Source organism: Globicephala melas, chromosome 9 (assembly GCF_963455315.2).
Source record: "Globicephala melas chromosome 9, mGloMel1.2, whole genome shotgun sequence".
In the NCBI taxonomy this organism is placed as follows: Eukaryota; Metazoa; Chordata; class Mammalia; order Artiodactyla; family Delphinidae; genus Globicephala; species Globicephala melas.
This window is the reverse complement of record NC_083322.1, coordinates 12,004,063-12,023,615: the sequence shown is the minus strand read 5'-3', so window position 1 is coordinate 12,023,615 and position 19,553 is coordinate 12,004,063. Positions and strand designations below refer to the sequence as shown.

The window sequence follows — 19,553 nt, the reverse complement described above, 5'->3', positions numbered from 1 at the left end:
GGGAAAAGCAGTGTATTTTCTGTTCGTGTAAACCAGCTTCTGCCCCGTAGTTGTCTTCACGGTTTGGATTAGTCTGAAGATCGTGGAATTGAAGGACTGGCACGTGAATACAGTCACCAACGACAGCTGCCTACTTGTTCTCCTTTGTCTCAGTCACTCTCTCAATCAATCAATCAATGTATAAAAATGCCTGCTCAGTTGTCAGTATTTTACTAGATAGGGTGTGACTTTCAAGAAATATGAGGCATGTTTCCTCTTTACTTCCTCCAAATTTTACCCCTCTTATTTCCTTCCTTATTCTTTCATTTAGAAGGTCCTCAGAGAGCAGAAAGCATGAGCTCAAAATTTCGCTTGTAGTTCCGAGCGGCAAAGAAAGGAGTTATATATCTTTGTGTAACATCTTGGTTGTAATTCAGACTCCTGAGCCCCAAGCAGACACACAGCTAGTATTTAAGACCCATATGCCATCGTTTCAGGGCCCCTGAGTAGGGGAGGAAAAGGGGGTCTAATGTGAAGGTAGGGGGGATTAAATACAGGTGGGCTTGGGGAGAGGGGAGTTGATAATGAGTTAATAATTGTTAGGGTTTCAGGATCCACGCAAGGGTCCCTTGAGCTTAGGCATACACACAGAGTGCCCTGGTGGGAGCTTGTTGATGATAAACTGGGGTGAACTGGATAAACTGGGTTTGGGATGAATCCTGACATGTTTGGACATGAAAATAGTTTTCATTCTTTTTTTTTAAGATTTTTTTTGATGTGGACCATTGTTTTAAAGTCTTTATTGAATTCGTTACAATATTGCTTCTGCTTTATGTTTTGGTTTTTTTGGCGGTGAGGCATGTGGGATCTTAGCTCCCTGACCAGGGATCAAACCCGTACCCTCTGCATTGGAAGGCGAAGTCTTTACCACTGGACCACCAGGGAAGTCCCAGCAAATAAGTTGAATTCTAATTGAAGAAAGAAGCACAGGTGTAAAGAAATGGTGACAGATTCCCAGTCATCCCTTGGTAAAGGTTTCAGTGGAATTATGAGCTCTTGAGTGCCTACCATGTGCAAAGTATTATGCTATGTGCCTTACATAAGTTATTTATTCCCAACAATCCAGAAAAGTATTATGGGTCCCATTTGAGAGATAAACACACTAAGGCAAGAGAGGTTAAATTACTTAATTACCTGCCCAAGGACACACAGCTAGTAGCTGTTGAAGCTCGGATTAAATACCAGCTTGGATCCCAAATCCACACTCTCTCCACTACACTAACCCTAGGTCACTCTTTGGGGGAATCTATAAATTAAATGAACTTGCAGTGGTGGGGCGGATGGTAGAAGTCAAAGAGGGGGGACGGGGTTGACAATAACAGGAGGGATTCAGCTAAGCTAACGCCAAAGCATACTGAAGTGAGGGTAGAAGGGCAACCAGGCAGGCTGTCAGGGCCAGGTGGCCGGTAGAGGCGTGGCAGGCCAGGGAAACTTAAGTGTATGGCAGGCACTTAGCAGCAGGACGCTCTGACAGCAAGAAGCTGGCCTCTTATGGGTTTCTAGCACCACCTGGGGAGAGTAAGGCAGAGTCCAAGCTTATAGGAGCCAGAGAATCAGACAAGGTTGTCAAGTCAAAGACAGCATTAATGCAACTGGGATACAAAGGGTGACTTTACTGCAGGAACAGAACAGAAGCCCAGTCATTGGAATTGGGCCTGTTAAGGTAGAAAAATGTAATAGCAAGTTTGGGTTGGTGATGAGTCACTTGAATAAGGAGGATGTTTAAACTCCTTTCACAAAGGACAGCATTGGACCCCGGTCTTGGGCTGCTGTTGTAGATGGAGCTCTATGGATTACAGATGTGCCAATTAAATTGATCAGGGTAGGGGTTTGGGGCTTCAGAGAGGCAGGGACGAGCCAGTATAGACTGGGGGAAAGACAAGGGGAAGACATTTGTCTCTATGGCATATTGGTTTAATTTTGGTCAGAGTAGCTGCCAGAAAGCCCAAAGTAAGATAATCAAGCTCCCTGGTGCTGTGTGAATTTTCAAAGGGCCTGGGAGTGATGGCCTTGGGGTTTCTTGTTAGTGTCCAACCCTGACCCAGCTTCTCAAAGCCCCATCTTTAGCTTCCACTGGGCAATTTGATTCTATTCCAATTGTTTGAGCCAATGACTTTAAACCAGGGCTTTTTTTTTTTTTTTTCCCACCCTGGTTCCCTATTGAACAGAGCTCACTTTATGGTTTCTCAGATCCTCCCATCCTTGAAGTAAATACACAAAGGAAGAAATTCTAAATTAAGTTCTAAGACGTCTTGAAAGTCTCATCAGTGCAGTAGCTGGTGTTCATTTCTGTGCACAAGAACAAGCTCCAGCCTAACCTTCACCTAGTTTTTGTGAGACCCTATCCATTCACATTTCACTTTGGGGATCTTTTCAGCCTTGAGAATGGTGGTTTGGGGCGTATCACCAATCCTGACATATTGTTAGCATTTGAGGAGGCTATAAGGAGGGACACCCCTATTTTCTTTACATAAATTCTGAACAAATTGAGAGAGATAAAGGAGTAGGGCAGATGGAGAGGGAAATTCCTAGCAATGTTACTTATGGAGCTGATAGAGAATGCGGCTTAGATATAGGACAACAGGATGCCCAGTGCTGCAATTTAAAATGAGGAAGACTCATCCCGCCCTTCAGGATACTGAGGGGTAGCCTCCGTCCTATTTTCTGTTAAAAACACAAAATGCAAATGAACAGAGAAGCCTTGAAGAAGAACGTTGTAGGTGTCACATTTTCTCCTCCTTCAGTGTCATTTATCTCCTGCTAAAGAACCTTTTACATTTTCATGTAACTTGCTAAAGGAACATAGACAACATCAAGTTATTAATTTCACCTGCTTCTCTAACTCAAAATGGAAATGAATGATATTACATGATGATGTTTTGGGGCCTTGAAGAGGATTCTCTCCAGGGTTCTCCATAAAAACGGGATCCCGGGGAATGAAACTGACAGGAATTTCAAGTTCTTATTTGATTTACATAATCAAAAAACCAACCAAAAAACCACACCAACAGATCTGATAACAGTGGACCGATGTGAGTCAATGTGCGAAAGTATCACAGCCTCCTCTCTCGCTCACAGACCTGTTAGTTATATTAACTGTTTCGACGCCCCTTGAGGGAAGGGAGCTGGAGAATGGACTCTATTCTAACACTGAGAGGCTTCGAGCTTATATAAAAGTGACCAGTGTCTATTTGCCTGGCAACTTGTGCTCCACGGACAAGAACATAGCTTAATTTTTTGAGGGAACGTGAATGAGTTCTAATTGGTGGTGAGGGGAAGACATGGTCCGTGCCAACCTCTGATCAGAGTGGGGCTTATGAAAATTGAGCGATTCATGGATTTTTTTTTTTTAACCTAAGTCTTTCCTAGAGCAATTCAGTGGGGCTCTGGATTTATTTCCTTATTTCCTATGTGTACTGTTGCTGGGGGAGGTGCACTTTGTAATCTACAACTGGTAGAATTGCTACAACTATGACAATCTCTCCCTGGCCTGTGACCGGAGGGCTTTCGTTGTAGAAAACGCTAAGAGGAAGTTGACAGAAACTTCCTTTAGTAAATCTAATGCATGAGCACATTGCCGAGATCAGTACTTCCAACACAGGCTTGAACTGCGCTGGGTGGTAATTTCTATTATAATCCCATTCAGTTCTTCAGCTTGGCCCAAGACAAAAGAGTAGTGGGGAATGATAGTGTTCAATTATTGGGTAATCAGGTGGTAATGCCAATTATAGTTACTGTTCCACACGTAGCCTCCTTACCAGAGCAAATAAATACAGTCCTTCGTTCGTGGTATGCAGCTATTCACCTAGCAAGTGCATTTATGTTGTTGTTGTTTAATAGCTTTATGGAAATATAATTGTCATATGATAAACTGCATATATTTAAAACGTACAATTTGATGAGTTTGAAAGGTTTGTTAAACATGTGATTAAATCGTCACCACAACCAAGATAATGAACATATGTATCACGCGTAGAAATGTTTCTCTTTGCGTTACCTCTCCCTCACTCCACTTTCTGCATCCTTGCCTACACTAGACCACTGCCTTCAGTCACTGCAGATCTGTGTGCATGTAGATAAAACTGGAGTCATACTGTACGTATTCATTTTGTCTGGCTTATTTCACTCAGCTTAATTATTTTGAGGTTATGCATGTTGATAGTTGTATCGAACGTTCATTCGTTTATATTGCTGTGAAGTATTCTATTGTATGGCTATACCACAACATTTTTTTATCTGTTTACCCATTTATGATCATGGCAAGTGCATTTTTGTACGTTGTCTTTGAGAAGTTCAGAATTACTTTAGCTTTCATTTGGCAGAAACAGCAGTATATATTTCACCTCCAGAGCAATCATGATTGCTCTGGCCCTGTACCTGAATGTAATCTTTAAGGGACTTGGCAGTCTCAAAGGGTACCATACTGGTCTGCTGTATTGATGATATCATGGCGATAGGACCAGACAGCAAGTAGCAAGTTTCCCAGATGTCTTGGGAAAACAGATGTATGGTAATGAGTAGGTGACGCAACAAGTAAAAAATAGAATCACCTGCTTCTGCAGTGAAGCTTGTGCGTGTATGATTGGTTCCTCCACTGAAATGAACGCATTGTTGAAACTTGTGCTCTCTACCATTAAGAGTGATGTCCGAAGGTCTCTAAATTTTATGAGCAACATATATCTCGTTGGAATGTCATGCTCTGAGCCATTTAATGAGTGATCTAAAAAGTTGCTAGTTTAGGGAGAGACTAAGTCAGAAAAGATTCTCCAGCCTGCACAAGTTGAAGTACAATTGGTTCTGTTTCTTGGGTTTAAACTCTGTAGCTCCAATAGTGCTAACAGTATTTTTAGCAACCTAGATGAAGTGTATGACAAAGCCTAATAAGAAAATCAACACAGAGATCCCTAAACTAGGTAGCAAAGTCACCGTAGCTTTTTGAGAAATAGCTTCTGGTTTGCTACTAGGGTCAGGTGGAGATTAAATGCCAGACTGCCGACCACCTGTTGACCATGATACTTGCTCTAGGTGGGGCTACCTTCCTCTCCTTGTCATTAACTTGGATATGCTCAGTAGCATTACATTCTCAATTAGAAACGTAAATGGAACAGAGGTAAATCAGGCACTGAGTGTCCAAATTGTTTGCATAAGAAATTGCTCTGGGCAACCTTTCCTCAATCCACACTTATGACCTCAAAGAGATTTCTCCCTGAACAGTTCGCTGAGGGTGAAAAGACTTCACCTTGATTATGCATAACTTTGGTTGATAATATTGGTCCAATTGCACGTGTACTGTTGTGATATTAAAACCCTTCAGAGGGTTGCCATGAAGGAAAAAGGAGAATTGAATTCTTCTCAGGAGACAAAAGTTCAATCAACATATCTGGTTCTCTTTCTTGAGGTCAAGATTTATTTGAATTTCTTAGGAGGGCTGGTGGTCTGCCCTGGTAGGCACTCAGAAAGAGCAAGCTGGGGGAGGGGATAAGTTATTTGAGGAAGAATTATGTACAAGCGTTTTTCAAGGTCAGCTTGGAGCAGGAAAATGTGTCCCATGAGAATTCTCACCAAAATGCTCTCACTGCAGAAGACTTTAACTATCAGATAGACAAGCTGGTCTATTCTGAAGTCCTTCCTCATTGTTCTGAGTGGTTTTTAAATGGCTCTACAAACAAAGTGAGCAATGGAACCAAACGGAGCGTATGCAGAGACTTCTTGCAAAGACCCAGTTTGCCAGTGTCAGTGACCAATCTCACCCTTAATATAATGATGACATATCACTGGTACCCCAGGTCTCCCACCAGCCATGTGGTGGGAGATGAGTCCCTTTTTGTCATGGAGGGAGTAGCTATTTGTTCTCACTGCACATGACATATTCTATTTTTTTTTGGCTGTGCCACGTGGCTTGTGAGATCTCAGTTCCCCGACCAGGGATCAAACCCACACCCTCGGCAGTGAAAATGCATTGTCCTAACTACTGGACCACCAGGGAATTCCTGACATATTCTAGATTTGGATTTTCTTTCTTTTGCCATCGTCACTCTCAGCCCCACCATCCTTGAATCCCTTATATATTCCACAAAAATGGAATGTACTTTCCAACCAAGGAAGTTACCTTACAGTGGTAGCAGTGAGACAGTAGGCTGATGCCCATGGATTTCAGTGACCTTACCATCTGCTTCATCACCTGGGATCAGTTGGCTTTTTAAGATATCAGTATGATCTGTTGAAACTGTAGCACCATTTCAAACGGAAACATCTACAGAGGCTGAGGTGCTTTCCTGCAAAAACCATCTGTTTCTTCCAAAGCAAAAAAAAATTCAACTAATAACATACATGAAGGTGAAGTGCTCCCAATAGCACTGAATAATCCACACACAATGTTGCTGTTCAACACCACAAGCTAGGCTTTATTGACTTAGAGGTTTTAGAACCCTAGTGAGCACAAGATTTACTGCTGGAACTTCTGCTTCCTGAGAGGAGTTCTCTTCTTGCCTAGCTAGACCGTAAGGGCGTAATAGTCCACTGGTAATGGCCACAGACAGAACTCTCTAGAACTCGGTTTTGTTTTTGTGGTTTTGATCCTCAGTCAACTGACCAAAGGCCACTCCCCATAGAAAACTATCAATTAAAACTCTCAGGTGGTAAATGGAGCTGCAGAGGTGAAATGAAAAGAAAAGGAAGGAAGAAAAAGGCAAGAGTGATAACTGGGGGAGAATGCAGTTCCCGGGGCAGCTGCCATAATAGAAAGAGCCCACGTGCAGGTATATTGGCAAAATCCATCCTGGACTCCCTGTTCATCTGCTATGTCCTAAGCCCCGGTTGACTTTTGTATTAACCTCTCAGAGTGCAAGTCCCTACTGAGAATCCTGCAAAATGGATGTCCAGAGTCTCTGTCTGGTGCTGAGAGTTGTGTGGGCAGGGAGAAACCAAGCGCCATTCCTCCAACAGCCCCCTTCCTTAAACCTTCTCCCTTCCCTGTGACTTCTATGTAGCGCCATCCTTCTCAGACTCCCATTTGCCGTGTGTAACTTGCCAAAAGCACATGCTATTGAGTTCTGTGCAAGTAGTAGGGGTTTTGTCGCCCAAGATGGCAATCGAGTGGCCTTTTTTTTTTCAATAAGTCAATGGTCGATTCGTTAGAGAGGACACAATTGCCACTCCATAAATTCCAACTGCCTAAGGGGTATGTAGTTTGCCATCATCATCATTAGGTGAGGAGGGAGGGCTGCCATGTATAATCACAGTACAGGTAGGTACCAGTCACCCACTCTGTGGGGCAGGAGTGAGACAGGTATGTGCGATGCAACTCAGGACACTGATTAGATTTAATTCTGAGGCTGGACTTGGGGACAGGTGGTGTCATATGGTCTAGAATTCCCATCATGAGAGCTCAGTTGTTCGGGACGGTATTTTCAATCCAGGGTATGTAGTTAATGATTCTGGTATAGATGCCAACATCGGCTCTCAAAACACATCCATCTACAAAAGTCAGGATTCCCTGTACCCCATGGCACAGGGCAGGGGCAGCTGTGACTTCCTGCCAGGGAAAAGGAAACTGGGTTATCTTTCTGGCAAAGGACACAATAAAATGGGAAAATTAAGGCATTGAGAGTACATTACCTTGCAGCGTAGTCTCCTTCCTGGCACGATGCCCACGCACATCATACTATCTCTGATGTTGTAGGTTTTATAGGCTTCGCGGCACTCAGTCTTGGAGATTACAGAGATATTGACATTCTGCAGTGAGTCGGGGTCCTTGTCTAGACGAAAGAAAGAAATAGAACTTGAAGAGTTACAAGATACCAAACTTTCTTTTTTCCTTTCCCTCTTTTTCATCACATTTCATCTCCTGGTAGAAAGGAAGAGTTCAAACACTGAGAGAAATCACAGCTATGACCACTAAGACCATAGGAAATGATCAGATTAACAATTTCTCATGATACAAAGTGTCTATCTACTTATAAAAGAGATTAAATTCTTGGAAGTTAGATGTAAATATAAGACATTTCTGCAATGAAATGAAATAAATTACTTAAAACATTTCTGGCAATTCAAAGGTTTAAAAAGTGTCCTTTGAGTTGGAATCTTATTCATTCAATTTTATTTTACTTTTTGAGCTTCCATGCTTTTTATTTGTTCCATATTTTACATTAATCACTGTCTCCTTTCTAATTTTTTAAATTGAAATATATTGACGAGAAACACTTTATAAATTTAAGGTATATAGCGTATTGATTTGACACATTTGAATACTGTAATATGATTGCCTTTGTGGCAACAGTTCACCTCTACCACCTCACATAATTATCATTTCTTTTTTGTGGTGGGAAAAATTAAGATCTAGTCCCTCAGCAAGTTTGATTATAATACAATATTGTTATTTATATTCACTGTACTGTGTATTAGATTTCCAGAACTTATTTATCTACTAGTTGCAAGTTTGTACCCTTAAACAAGGTCTCTCCTATTCTGAGAGTTTGAAGGAATTTAGTGAGCTCTAAGCCTAATTTTTCATTTAAAATCACTCAAAAAGTGGTTTTCTTAAACCCATAAAACTAGGATTTGAAACTAAGTCTCTTCATTCCTAATTCAAGTTATTTCCTTTATATCAGTAGTTCACACATACTATGAACTGTGCAGACCCGTAACAAAATGTTTCCAATCTGCAACAAAATGAGAAAAACAAGAGCAAAGTAGTATCTCCACAAATGTTAGTTTTCTTGCCAAAGATTCCTCTTTAGGAGGAAGTATTTTAGTTTAAGATTTTGTTTTTTTTAGTGAGTGTGTGTTTATTTGAGTGTCTTTATTTGAAAATAATATATTAATTCTTTAAGAGAAAATGATTGAGATTCTTTGCCTTATTTTCCAGCCCAGCAATAATTGTATAGCTCCACATTTCTTTTGGGAATTTTTTTTTGGAAATGCTTACTTAACTACCTCATGAGCCGGATCAAAATAAACTGCACTTTTTTGTAAGTTACATCTCTTTTTGACTCAAGTGACATACCCAGATGAATCAAACATACTGCTTAACAGTAGGACTTCGCCTATTTCCAAAACTCAAATTGTCTCTCAAAGGACAAGGAAATTCTACATTTTTTTAAATTGGAGTATAGTTGATTTACAATGTCGTGTTACTTTCTGCTGTACAGAAAAGTGAATCAGTTATATATACATATATACTCTTTTTTAGATTACTTTCCCATGTAGGTCATTGCAGAGTATTGAGTAGAGTTCCCTGTGCTATACAGTAGCTCCTTATTATTTGATATATAATAGTGTGTATATGTCGATCCGAATCTCCCAGTTTATCCCTTTCCCCCTTCCCGCCCCCCCGACCCCCGGTAACCATAGATTGTTTTCTACATCTGTGATTCTATTTCTGCTTTGTAAATAAGTTCATTTGTACTATTTTTTTAGGTTCCACATATAAGCGATATCATATATTTGTCTTTCTCTGTCCGACTTCCTTCGCTCAGTATGACAATCTCTAGGTCCATCCATGTTGCTGCAAATGGCATTATTTAATTCTACTTTATGGCTGAGTAATATTCCATTGTATATATGTACCACATCTTTATCCTTTCCTCTGTTTATGGACATTTAGGTTGCTTCCATGTCCTGGCTACTGTAAATAGTTCTGCAATGAACATTGGGGTGCATGTATCTTTTTGAATTATGGTTTTCTCTGGGTGTATGCCCAGGAGGGGGATTGCTGGATCATATGGTAGCTCTATTTTTAGTTTTTATAAGGAACCTCCATACTGTTCTTCATAGTGGCTGTACCAATTTACATTCCCACCAACAGTGTAGAAGGGTTCCATTTTCTCTACACCCTCTCCAGCCTTTATTGTTTGTAGATTCTTTGATGATGGCTATTCTGACCAGTGTGAGGTGATACCTCATCGTAGTTTTTATTTGTATTTCTCTAATAATTAGTGACGTTGAGCATCTTTTCATATGCTTTTTGGCCATCTGTATGTCTTCTTTGGAGAAATGTCTATTTAGATCTTCCACCCATTTTTCGATTGGGTTGTTTGTTTTTATGTTATTGAGCTGCATGAGCTGTTTGTATATTTTGGAGATTATTCCCTCATCAGTCGCTTCGTTTGCAAATATTTTCTCCCATACTGAGATAATGTATTTTGTTTTGTTTATGGTTTCCTTTGCTGTGCAAAAGCTTTTAAATTTAATTAGGTCCCATTTGTTTATTTTTATTACTCTAGGAGGTAGATCATAAAAGATCTTGCTTCGATTTATGTCGTAGAGTGTTCTGCCTGTGTTTTCCTCAAAGAGGTTTATAGTATCCGGTCTTACATTTAGGTATTTAATCCATTTTAAGTTTATTTTTGTGTATGGTGTTAGGGAGTGTTCTAATTTCATTCTTTCACATGTAGCTGTCCAGCACCACTTACTGAAGAGACTGTCTTTTCTTCGTTGTATATTCTTGCCTCCTTTGTCATAGATTAGTTGACCATAGGTGTGTGGGTTTATCTCTGGACTCTCTGTCCTGTTCTATTGATCTATGTTTCTGTTTTTGTGCCAGTACCATACTTTTTTGATGACTATAGCTTTGTAGTGTAGTCTGAAGTCAGGGAGCCTGATTCCTCCAGCTCCGTTTTTCTTGTTTTAGAGGATGTTATACTGGGTGATATAAGCCAGAAACAGTAAGACAAATACTATCTCACTTAAATGTGAAATCTAAAAATGCCAAATGCATAGAAACAGACAGTAGAATGCTGGTTACCAAGGACTAGGGGGTGGAGGATATAGGGGTATGTTGATGAAAGGATACAAACTTTCAGTTGTAAGATGAGTAAGTTCTGGAGGTTTAATGTAAAGCATGGTGACTAGAGTTAATATTGTTGTATGGTGTACTTGAAATTTTCTAAGAGAATAGATCTTTTTTTTTTAACATCTTTATTGGAGTATAATTGCTTTACAATGGTATGTTAGTTTCTGCTTTATAACAAAGCGAATCAGTTATACATATACATATATCCCCATATCTCTTCCCTCTTGTGTCTCTCTCCCTCCCACCCTCCCTATCCCACCCCTCTAGGTGGTCACAAAGCACTGAGCTGATCTCCCTGTGCTATGTGGCTGCTTCCCACTAGCTATCTATTTTACATTTGGTAGTGTATATATGTCCATGCCACTCTCTCACTTCATCCAAGCTTACCCTTCCCCCTCCCCGTGTCCTCAAGTCCATTCTCTAGTAGGTCTGCGTCTTTATTCCCATCTTGCCCCTAGGTTCTTCATGACCTTTTTTTTTTTTTTTTTTTTTAGATTCCATATATATGTGTTAGCATACGGTATTTGTTTTTCTCTTTCTGACTTACTTCACTCTGTATGACAGACTCTAGGTCCATCCACCTCACTACAAATAACTCAATTTCATTTCTTTTTATGGCTGAGTAATATTCCATTGTATATATGTGCCACATCTTCTTTATCCATTCATCTGTTGATGGACACTTAAGTTGCTTCCATGTCCTGGCTATTGTAAATAGAGTTGCAATGAATATTGTGGTACATGACTCTTTTTGAATTATGTTTTCTCAGGGTATATGCCCAGTAGTGGGATTGCTGGGTCGTATGGTAGTTCTATATTTACTTTTTGTTTTTTGTTTTTTGCGGTATGCGGTCCTCTCACTGTTGTGGCCTCTCCCGTTGCAGAGCACAGGCTCCGGACGCACAGGCTCAGCGGCCATGGCTCACGGGCCCAGCCGCTCCGCGGCATGTGGGATCTTCCCGGACTGGGGCACGAACCCGTGTCCCCTGCATCGGCAGGTGGACTCTCAACCACTGCGCCACCAGGGAAGCCCTCAATAATTTTTGAATGAACAAATGGTGAGGATGTTGCTAAATTTCTCATCATGTTTACAGTTTATGTGATAAAGAGATCAGGGGCCACAGCCTAAGTTTTTAGTGTCATTTTTGTTTTTAATTAATTCTGTTCAAGAACAGGAAAGATAGAGCTGTGGATCCAGTGTAGAAATCAAGAAGCTACTGCACTGAAGGGATGGAGGGACAGAGGAGCCTCAGTAGCTTTCAATGGTGTTTATGATCCATCTTGCATAAGGATTAACTTCTGTGAAGAATCCTTCACTTCCCAGGGTGACACTTCCTTTTGCCCAAGTCAAGATGCCATGCAACCTCCCACCGCAGATGGCTGGAGCTGCTGAGACTTCCTGCCAGAGAGTGGGAACAGGAGATCAATAGTGCTTGGTTCTCATGGAACAAGAATTAATTGCAAGAAGTGGCACATTATAGTAGCAGAAGCATCTCACGGCCTGGAATCATTTTTCTTGAGAGGTGACAAAGCTCTCTTCACATCCATGCAGGGCTCACCTCTCTTGGTTTGAATTTGACCAAACTGAGAGCAAGTAGGAGGAGAAAGGACAAATGGCTCTCCCCCCCCCCCCCCGAATCTCTCCCACTGTTAAAGGAAGGCAGGGGAATTGATCAGAAATCCAGAGACTGAGGAGAAAGAGTAGAAGGGCTCCAGGCCTCCTTGTTGGGCACCATTTGGTTTCCCATGGGCACCTCTCCTCGTCATGGACCCCTTGCTATCTTCCTGTCTGGGGAAGGGAAAGATACCTTATTTTCAGATAAGTTCTTTAGAGGTTGTCCCACACACATGATGTTTATTGCCATTCTTTCATCTTGCATATTCTGGCACTTATCGTGGGGGAGAGTATATTGGTTTATCCAAGTCAGCTTGTCAGGGTCACTAACTGTGGGGAAGAGAAATGAAGGCCAGGGTTACTCTCCTTATCACACATACTCTTGTGATCAGCCTCTATTTTGTGAATACATTAATACCCGAGAATATTTATGGCAGGTATCAGACATTCCATCCTTCTTAGAGTCCCCTGTTCAGTATCTCTGTGTCAGAGCAGTGGATTCAGAGCATTATGTGAGCCTTACGTCAGATATCATCAGATCTATAATTCTCTCTGTAGCGTGCATAACTTAGAAAGCTTGAAAAACCCACAGGAAAATTATGAATGATTGTGAGAAGAGAGAGACACAAAGCCATTGTCCCCAAGAAACCTTCATTTTTGGCACCTACTTCATCATCTTTACATTTAACCATAAAGGTAGAAAACTATTTTTAATGTGTCTAAACATGCTTTTTTAGTGAGATAATTTATAAATGGATTATTTATAAGTGTATGTGAGTGTATATGTATAAATATACATATATATTTTCCGCTAAGAAGTAATATTGCCCATCTCACTAATAGCAATTGTTACTATACTGTTAACCTCAGGATGCAAGGAGTCTAACCAAGGCATTATATAATTTTAATCTCTGGTAGAGAGTAACAAGGAGGAAGGAAACAAAAAATTAACCAGAGATTGCTCAGGCTAAGCCTAGTGTTACTTACAGAGAAGGATTTTTCTGATATATATCCAATCTAACATCTTAAAGCAGATTAGACCAGAAAATGTCAAGTCAGAAAAGAACAAGATGAGTTATGTTGTTTTAAGTTTTTGTGGAAATTGAACTGAAATACATAGAACAAGCTAGGTGAAAGTAACCTAGTTACTTGAAATAATGAACTCAATACATATTGGGAGGCTGGCACCAGAGAGCTTGTAGAATTGGTTTGTCACTATGATTCTGACATGCAGAGCCTATGGGATAAAACATTTATGTAGTTTTATTTTGTTTTCAAATGCTGTGTAATGAATTACTTTGTAAAATGTGATACAGTTACTTTGAATAAGACTTAAAATCTTCAATTTGTTCAGAAAATATGTTCACTTAGATTCCCTGGAATGTTGCTTCTAAATTGAAAATGAAGTTGCCAAATACTGAGAATACAAAAGCTCCCACTTTCTACTTTTGTTTTCATGAAACAGACTGATAGACAAAAGTCTCCCACTTTTTTTTTTTTTTTTTTTTTTTTTTTGGTACGCGGGCCTCTCACTGTTGTGGCCTCTCCCGTTGCGGAGCACAGGCTCCGGACGCGCAGGCTCAGCGGCCATGGCTCACGGGCCCAGCCGCTCCGCGGCATGTGGGATCCCCCGGGACCGCGGCACGAACCCACGTCCCCTGCATCGGCAGGCGGACTCTCAACCACTGCGCCACCAGGGAAGCCCCAGTCTCCCACTTTTTATTTTTACAGAACATATGAATTGTTCTGTAACTACCAGAGAAGGGTTTAAACCTGATTAACACCCATGACAATTTGCCTCAGTGAACAGGCTTTGGCAAGCCAATCAATCAATGCCACTTTTTAAAGTCAGCAAATCAGACTCGCCTCCAATAAACATGCTGAGTGCCAACCAATCAACAACAATCTCACCCGGGTAACCACGCCTCTACAGATGACGTCAATTTTCTTAAGCCCCTGAAAGTCTTCTAAACCCTGTACGGAAAGCTTCCCACAAACCCCATATAAGCCTAGTACTCTGCTCCTTGAGACTGCTGTCTGCTCAGCATTGCTCTTCTATAATAAGCAATAAATTTAGCTTTATCAGTTCATTTCAGATATCAAGTGGTGGTTCCAGCATCCTTTGATAATACTGAAAGAGAGTATAATGGTAGTGTAAGGCCCTGCAGTAATCCCTCTAGGGTCAAGAGCATTACCTCATAGCAGCTATTTCCTTCAGGTATATCTGTCCACATGTTCCCCAGCGCCAAAACCTTCTCAGGATGAAGAACACAGAGTCAAAAAACACTTACGGTTTTTATATTTACTCCAGGTCCAGGTTGGGATAAAGCAGGAATTATTAACTGGTAAGGGTTCCATGGCTATGGCTATGGTTCCCACTTGGTTGTTGAGTGCAGCAGCCTTAGACAGTTTTATCATCACCAAGTCATTGTTCAGAGATCCTGCGTTGAATTCAGGGTGGGGCACCACCATTGAGTAATTCCGTACCTGCTCTTTCTTATTTTTGATGTTGGGTTGATAAACTCCCAATCGGATTTTAACACTATGGAAGAAAGAAGGCAGGCAGTTGGAAAAGAACAGGGTCACAGAACGTCAGAATTGCAAGAAGTGTCAGAGGTGACCTCCTCCAATCATCTTAATTTTATCTCTTAGACCTAAGAACTCAAGTGACCGGCCTTGGTCTGTAAAATAGTAATAATAATAGTTTATAGGACTGTTGTGTTAGACTCAATGTATAGACATAAAACCTGACATGGTATCTGCCACCTAGAACATACTCAGTGCAATCTAGTTGTGATGATGGTGATGATGGTGGTGATGGTGGTGATGGTGATGATGGATGATCTGAATGAAGAGGTAACAGAGATGGCACCACAATGCATCATTGCCAAGGTTGTTGCCTGCACTACACTGTCTCAAGCAACTCTTGAGCAAAGCGTATTGTACCCTTTGTTTCTGGATATTCTTAGGCCCTTCCCAGCTCCTCTTGGGCCCATATCATTGTATTTACCATGTGCTGCCTACACTCATTATAGATTCACAAGACTCTTAGTAGTCTATCAGGACTCCCATTTACCATCTTCCATTACATTTCCTGGACAAATTAAAAACCCACAGGCTTCTAGTGTCAGGAGTCCAGTCACGTAACAGGCACAGGAGCCACTGCCTACCAGAAACAGTTCATGCATTAGGCCTGGCTGAGAGAAGAACATCCAGTTCACCAGCTCCAGTTCTTGGAGGGGATGAACTGTCTTTATTTCCTTTGTATTTCTCATTAACACACAGAGCACGGCTTCAATCTGGGTCTGAGTAAACTGTCTTGAACAACCAGATGGCTAAGAGTTCTGAGTTAGAAATGACCCTTATATACTCCTGAAACTCTGGCTAGGTCCCAATCATACAACAGTTTCTCACACACAGCAGAGACACTGAGGTTTGTAAGGGACAGCATCATCTCGTGCAGAGCTCCTTTGCCCTTCTCCTGTTACCTGCATCGCATGGCTTCTGCTAACACTTGGACCTCAGCCTGTGAACACCCACCCCTACTCATTACACTCACTCAGCACTGGTCTCTCAGTTTGGCAAACACTCAATTATCTTTACTGCTTCAGAGACTCTGTACACTATTCCCTCTGCCAGGAATTTTCCCCAGGATTTATTCACTTGGTTACATCCCCCTCTTCCTGTTGGTCTCATCTCTTCAACTAGGCCTGACATGATCACCCTAAGCAAAGTAGATATCTTGCTTTATTCCTGTATTTTTCAGCTTGGCACTCTTTTTAATGTTTTATTTGGGGACATGTATTTGTTTGGGCTTACTTCCTCTACCAGAATGTGAGCTCCATGAGGGAAAACGAATTTCTGTCTTGTTCCCTTGCTGTTTTTTCAGTGCATTAAGCAGTGCCTAGAATATAGTAAATGTTCAATAAGTATGTTGAATGAATGAATATTATTTACTCTCTGTGAGAAAGAGTCTTCTGACAGCTTCCTCTTCATCTCCTCCTAAACCACCCAAGTGTGTATTATTTTCCCCGTTGGGAAGACGACCCTCTCTCTTCCTGGGGCTTCTAATTCCCTAGGATGCCATTAGAACTTGCTGGGATGCCTCATCAGACCTGATTTTGTTCGAATAGAACCCTCATGGCTCCCAAGAGCAAACGGATACTTACGGTAAGGGGCAGTGAGCAGTGGTCAGTAGCCACTCAGGGTGAATGAGAGACCCCACACAGGGTTCCGGGAAGGACTGAAGATAGACCATGTAAGGAATAGTAAAATCTTCTGCTACGTTCATCTTCTCAGTGTTAGAATCTTGGGCCGGAATGACTCCTAAAGAATCAGTGGGGTCACAGGTAGAAGGAGAGACAGGGCAAGAGGTGAGAGTTGACTAGTTTTTGCCACCTTAAGGTTTTCAAGGACAATGTCAAGGTCTTCAAGTTATTTTTAAATATTCTTTTAAATCAAAGGGCAATCATGCATGTCACCTGAGCTCTACACATGAAGAAAACTGACACATGTCTTTGCTTGAGATGGAGGTATATTAAAGTTCTATGAAACTAATGCAAAGGCTTATCTGAGGCTGATCAAAAACCCTGATGGGCAGTGCTGTGTATTATAAAAATGAAAAAAAAAGACTTACTACTTTAAAAATAATAGTTTAAATTAACTTTTGCCAGGAATGAAAGGAAAAAGTTAAATACTGCCTGACTTTGGTGGTGAAAGGGGTGGAAAAGCTTGGGATAGGGCCACGGGGCTCTCAGAGCCCCTGACCCAGCCCCCCTTCCTTTCGGGCACTCGCTCCTCCAAAGTCCATCTGCTCAGAGAAAGGGAAGATATGCTTTTCTGGTGTCTGTCCAGGAGACTCGGCAACCTAGGAAATCACACGCTCAAGAGTCCTGGGAGAGTGCAGGGGACTTCTAGTGACTATCCTAACATGCTCGCAGGCACCGGAGAAGCTCAGAGAGACTGCTGGTGGGGTGAGCTGTGCATCGAGAGTGGTTCCTTTCGTTTGCATCAACAGTTACTTGAAGGAAATGCCCACCAACTCCTCTCTCTTCAGTTGTGGCTAGCCACCTCCCTCTCTGACCCTCCCACACACCACCGCATCTCTGCCTAAGCAGCAACAAGACCCCAGACTCACCAGCTGCGCTCATGAGTGCAAAGATGAGATAGCACTTCATGGCAGGCTGGGATCTCGCCAGGAGCAGACAAGTCAGATCAAGCTGTCAGCTGTCTCAATCTTTAGTCCAAGCGTCCTTGGCAAGAACAGCGGGGGGAGAAAATATTAAGTTGGCGGGTAGGGGAGAAGCAAGGCTTTTACAGATGTCTTCAAACGAGCCCTGATCAAAATCCAGTTACATAAGGCACACCTGAGATCTGTCTCTGATGTGGGTGAAAGGGAAAGGGGCAGACCAAGTCCAGCCCCTGGTGCCTCTTCTCTGACCTAAAAATCTCAGGAGTACCTGCTGACATTCTCCTCCCCTCTCTGTGACACAGTCTTTCTTTGTTGTCCTCTCCTCCCTTTGTGACTGTGAACCTCTCTCCCTGCCCTCACTTGCCATCTCCCTTTTCCTCCAGAGTCCCTCTGCCCCCTCAGAGACTCTTCAAACATTGGGGTATGAAATAGATTTAACAAATCACCCTCCCCTCACCATTTTAGTGACGAGGATGCCGTAGGCCTCGTGGAAGTTAACAGCCAAGTCAGGACTCGGAACGGTGTTTCCAGATTTCCCCTGATGTGTAGAACTTTACCTGAGCCCTGTGTTCCCAGAAAACAGCAGTGGGTGGAAAAATTCTTGGAAATTCTGTATTCTGAGAAATGGCTCATCACAAAGAATGACCCTTCCCCATATGAGTTTGAAAAGGCTCCGTCCACTCTCTCATGGCTCCCGTAAGACCTCGGATGACTCCTTTGTGGACGTGTGACAAGGTCAGCCACAGACCTTCCCGCCTTTGCCTGAACCACACGGACCCTCCAGCTCCCCATTCTTTCTCTCATCAATGATTAGCTGAGCTTAGAACTGTTTTCCCCCGCCCCAATCTAACTACAACTAGAGATAAACACTTCCTGTTCAGCTAACTGAGAATTCCCCTGATGGCAAAACAACCTCAACTGTTAATCTCCCCACCTGTAACTTGTCTACATCTCCCTACAAAAGTCTTAAGGCGAAAGCATCCTGCTGAGGCACTCTGATCTCCAGATCTGGGATGTTCTTCTTGTTGCAATAATCTGAATAAAATCAGTCTCCCTACCTGTTCAGCTTCTGTGTTTGACACTTAGTACTCTTTTTAATGCACCCCACTCCTTCTTTTTATAAGTTAGCCTTAACTTTCTGACTGCCCCCCCCACCCCGAGATATGTAACAAATAGTGGTTTCAACCACGGATATTGGTCTATAGTTTCCTTGTGTTGTCTTTCTCTGGCTTTGGTATCAGGGTAATGCTGGCCTTGTAGAATGAGTTGGGAAGTGTTCTCCCTTCTTCAGCTTTTGGAGGAGTTTGAGCAGGGTTGGTGTTCATTCTTTGAATGTTTGTTAGAATTCTCCAGCTAAGCTGTCTGGTCCTGGGGTTTTCTGTGTTGAGAGGTTTTTGATTACTGACTCAATCTCTTTACTCATTATTGGTCTGTTCAGATTTTCTATTTATAAAGTGCTTAGAACAGCAAGTTCTAATGGTAAATAGTAAGTGCTATATAAATGCTTGTTAAATAAAATAACTATAACCTTAGGATCCCCATATTTTCCAGGCCTCTGGGGACACATTTTTATCTATGTCCAAATATTGTTTTAAGTCCTTAAATCTTTGTAACATTTCCATGTTTATTAATAGCAATGAGGAGCATAGACTCAGGAGTCAAGCTCCTATAGGTAGGGTTCAATTCCTGGCTTCAGGACTCTCTAGGGCCTTGTCCTGATAAAAACATTTAACCCCTTTAAGCCTCAGTATTCTAATTTATAAAATGGGAGGAATATTAGCACCTAATTCATAGGATGGACATCTTGTTTGCTTCCAGGTTTTGGCAATTATAAATACAGCTGCTATCAACACGCATGAGCAGGTTTTTGTGTGGAGATACATTTTCAGCTCCTTTGAGTAAATACCAAGGAGTGT

General features: G+C 41.8%; 1 protein-coding gene and 1 long non-coding RNA gene across 2 annotated transcripts in view; one reads left to right on the top strand and one right to left on the bottom strand.

Moving 5' to 3' along the window:
• Positions 1 to 19,553, top strand: part of LOC132597847 (uncharacterized) — a 39,621-nt gene that overhangs the window by 1,986 nt on the left and 18,082 nt on the right. The gene's annotated exons all lie outside the window — the stretch shown is intronic.
• PRSS58 (serine protease 58) lies at positions 12,081 to 17,623 on the bottom strand. The gene is made up of 5 exons (XM_060305208.1): positions 17,584 to 17,623; positions 16,616 to 16,772; positions 14,738 to 14,988; positions 12,640 to 12,776; positions 12,081 to 12,230 (listed from the first exon to the last, which is right to left on the bottom strand). Exons 1-5 carry the CDS (start codon positions 17,621 to 17,623, stop codon positions 12,081 to 12,083), a joined length of 735 nt encoding a protein of 244 aa, XP_060161191.1.

Excerpts from the sequence above, each read along its gene's own strand:
- PRSS58 (XM_060305208.1), bottom strand. The coding sequence starts at position 17,623 with ATGAAGTGCTATCTCATCTTTGCACTCATGAGCGCAGCTG. Across the intron at positions 16,773-17,583 it reads TGCACTCATGAGCGCAGCTG|GAGTCATTCCGGCCCAAGAT; the intron begins GTGAGTCTGGGG and ends CTGATTCTTTAG. Across the intron at positions 12,777-14,737 it reads CTGGAGTAAATATAAAAACC|TTAGTGACCCTGACAAGCTG; the intron begins GTAAGTGTTTTT and ends TCTTCCCCACAG.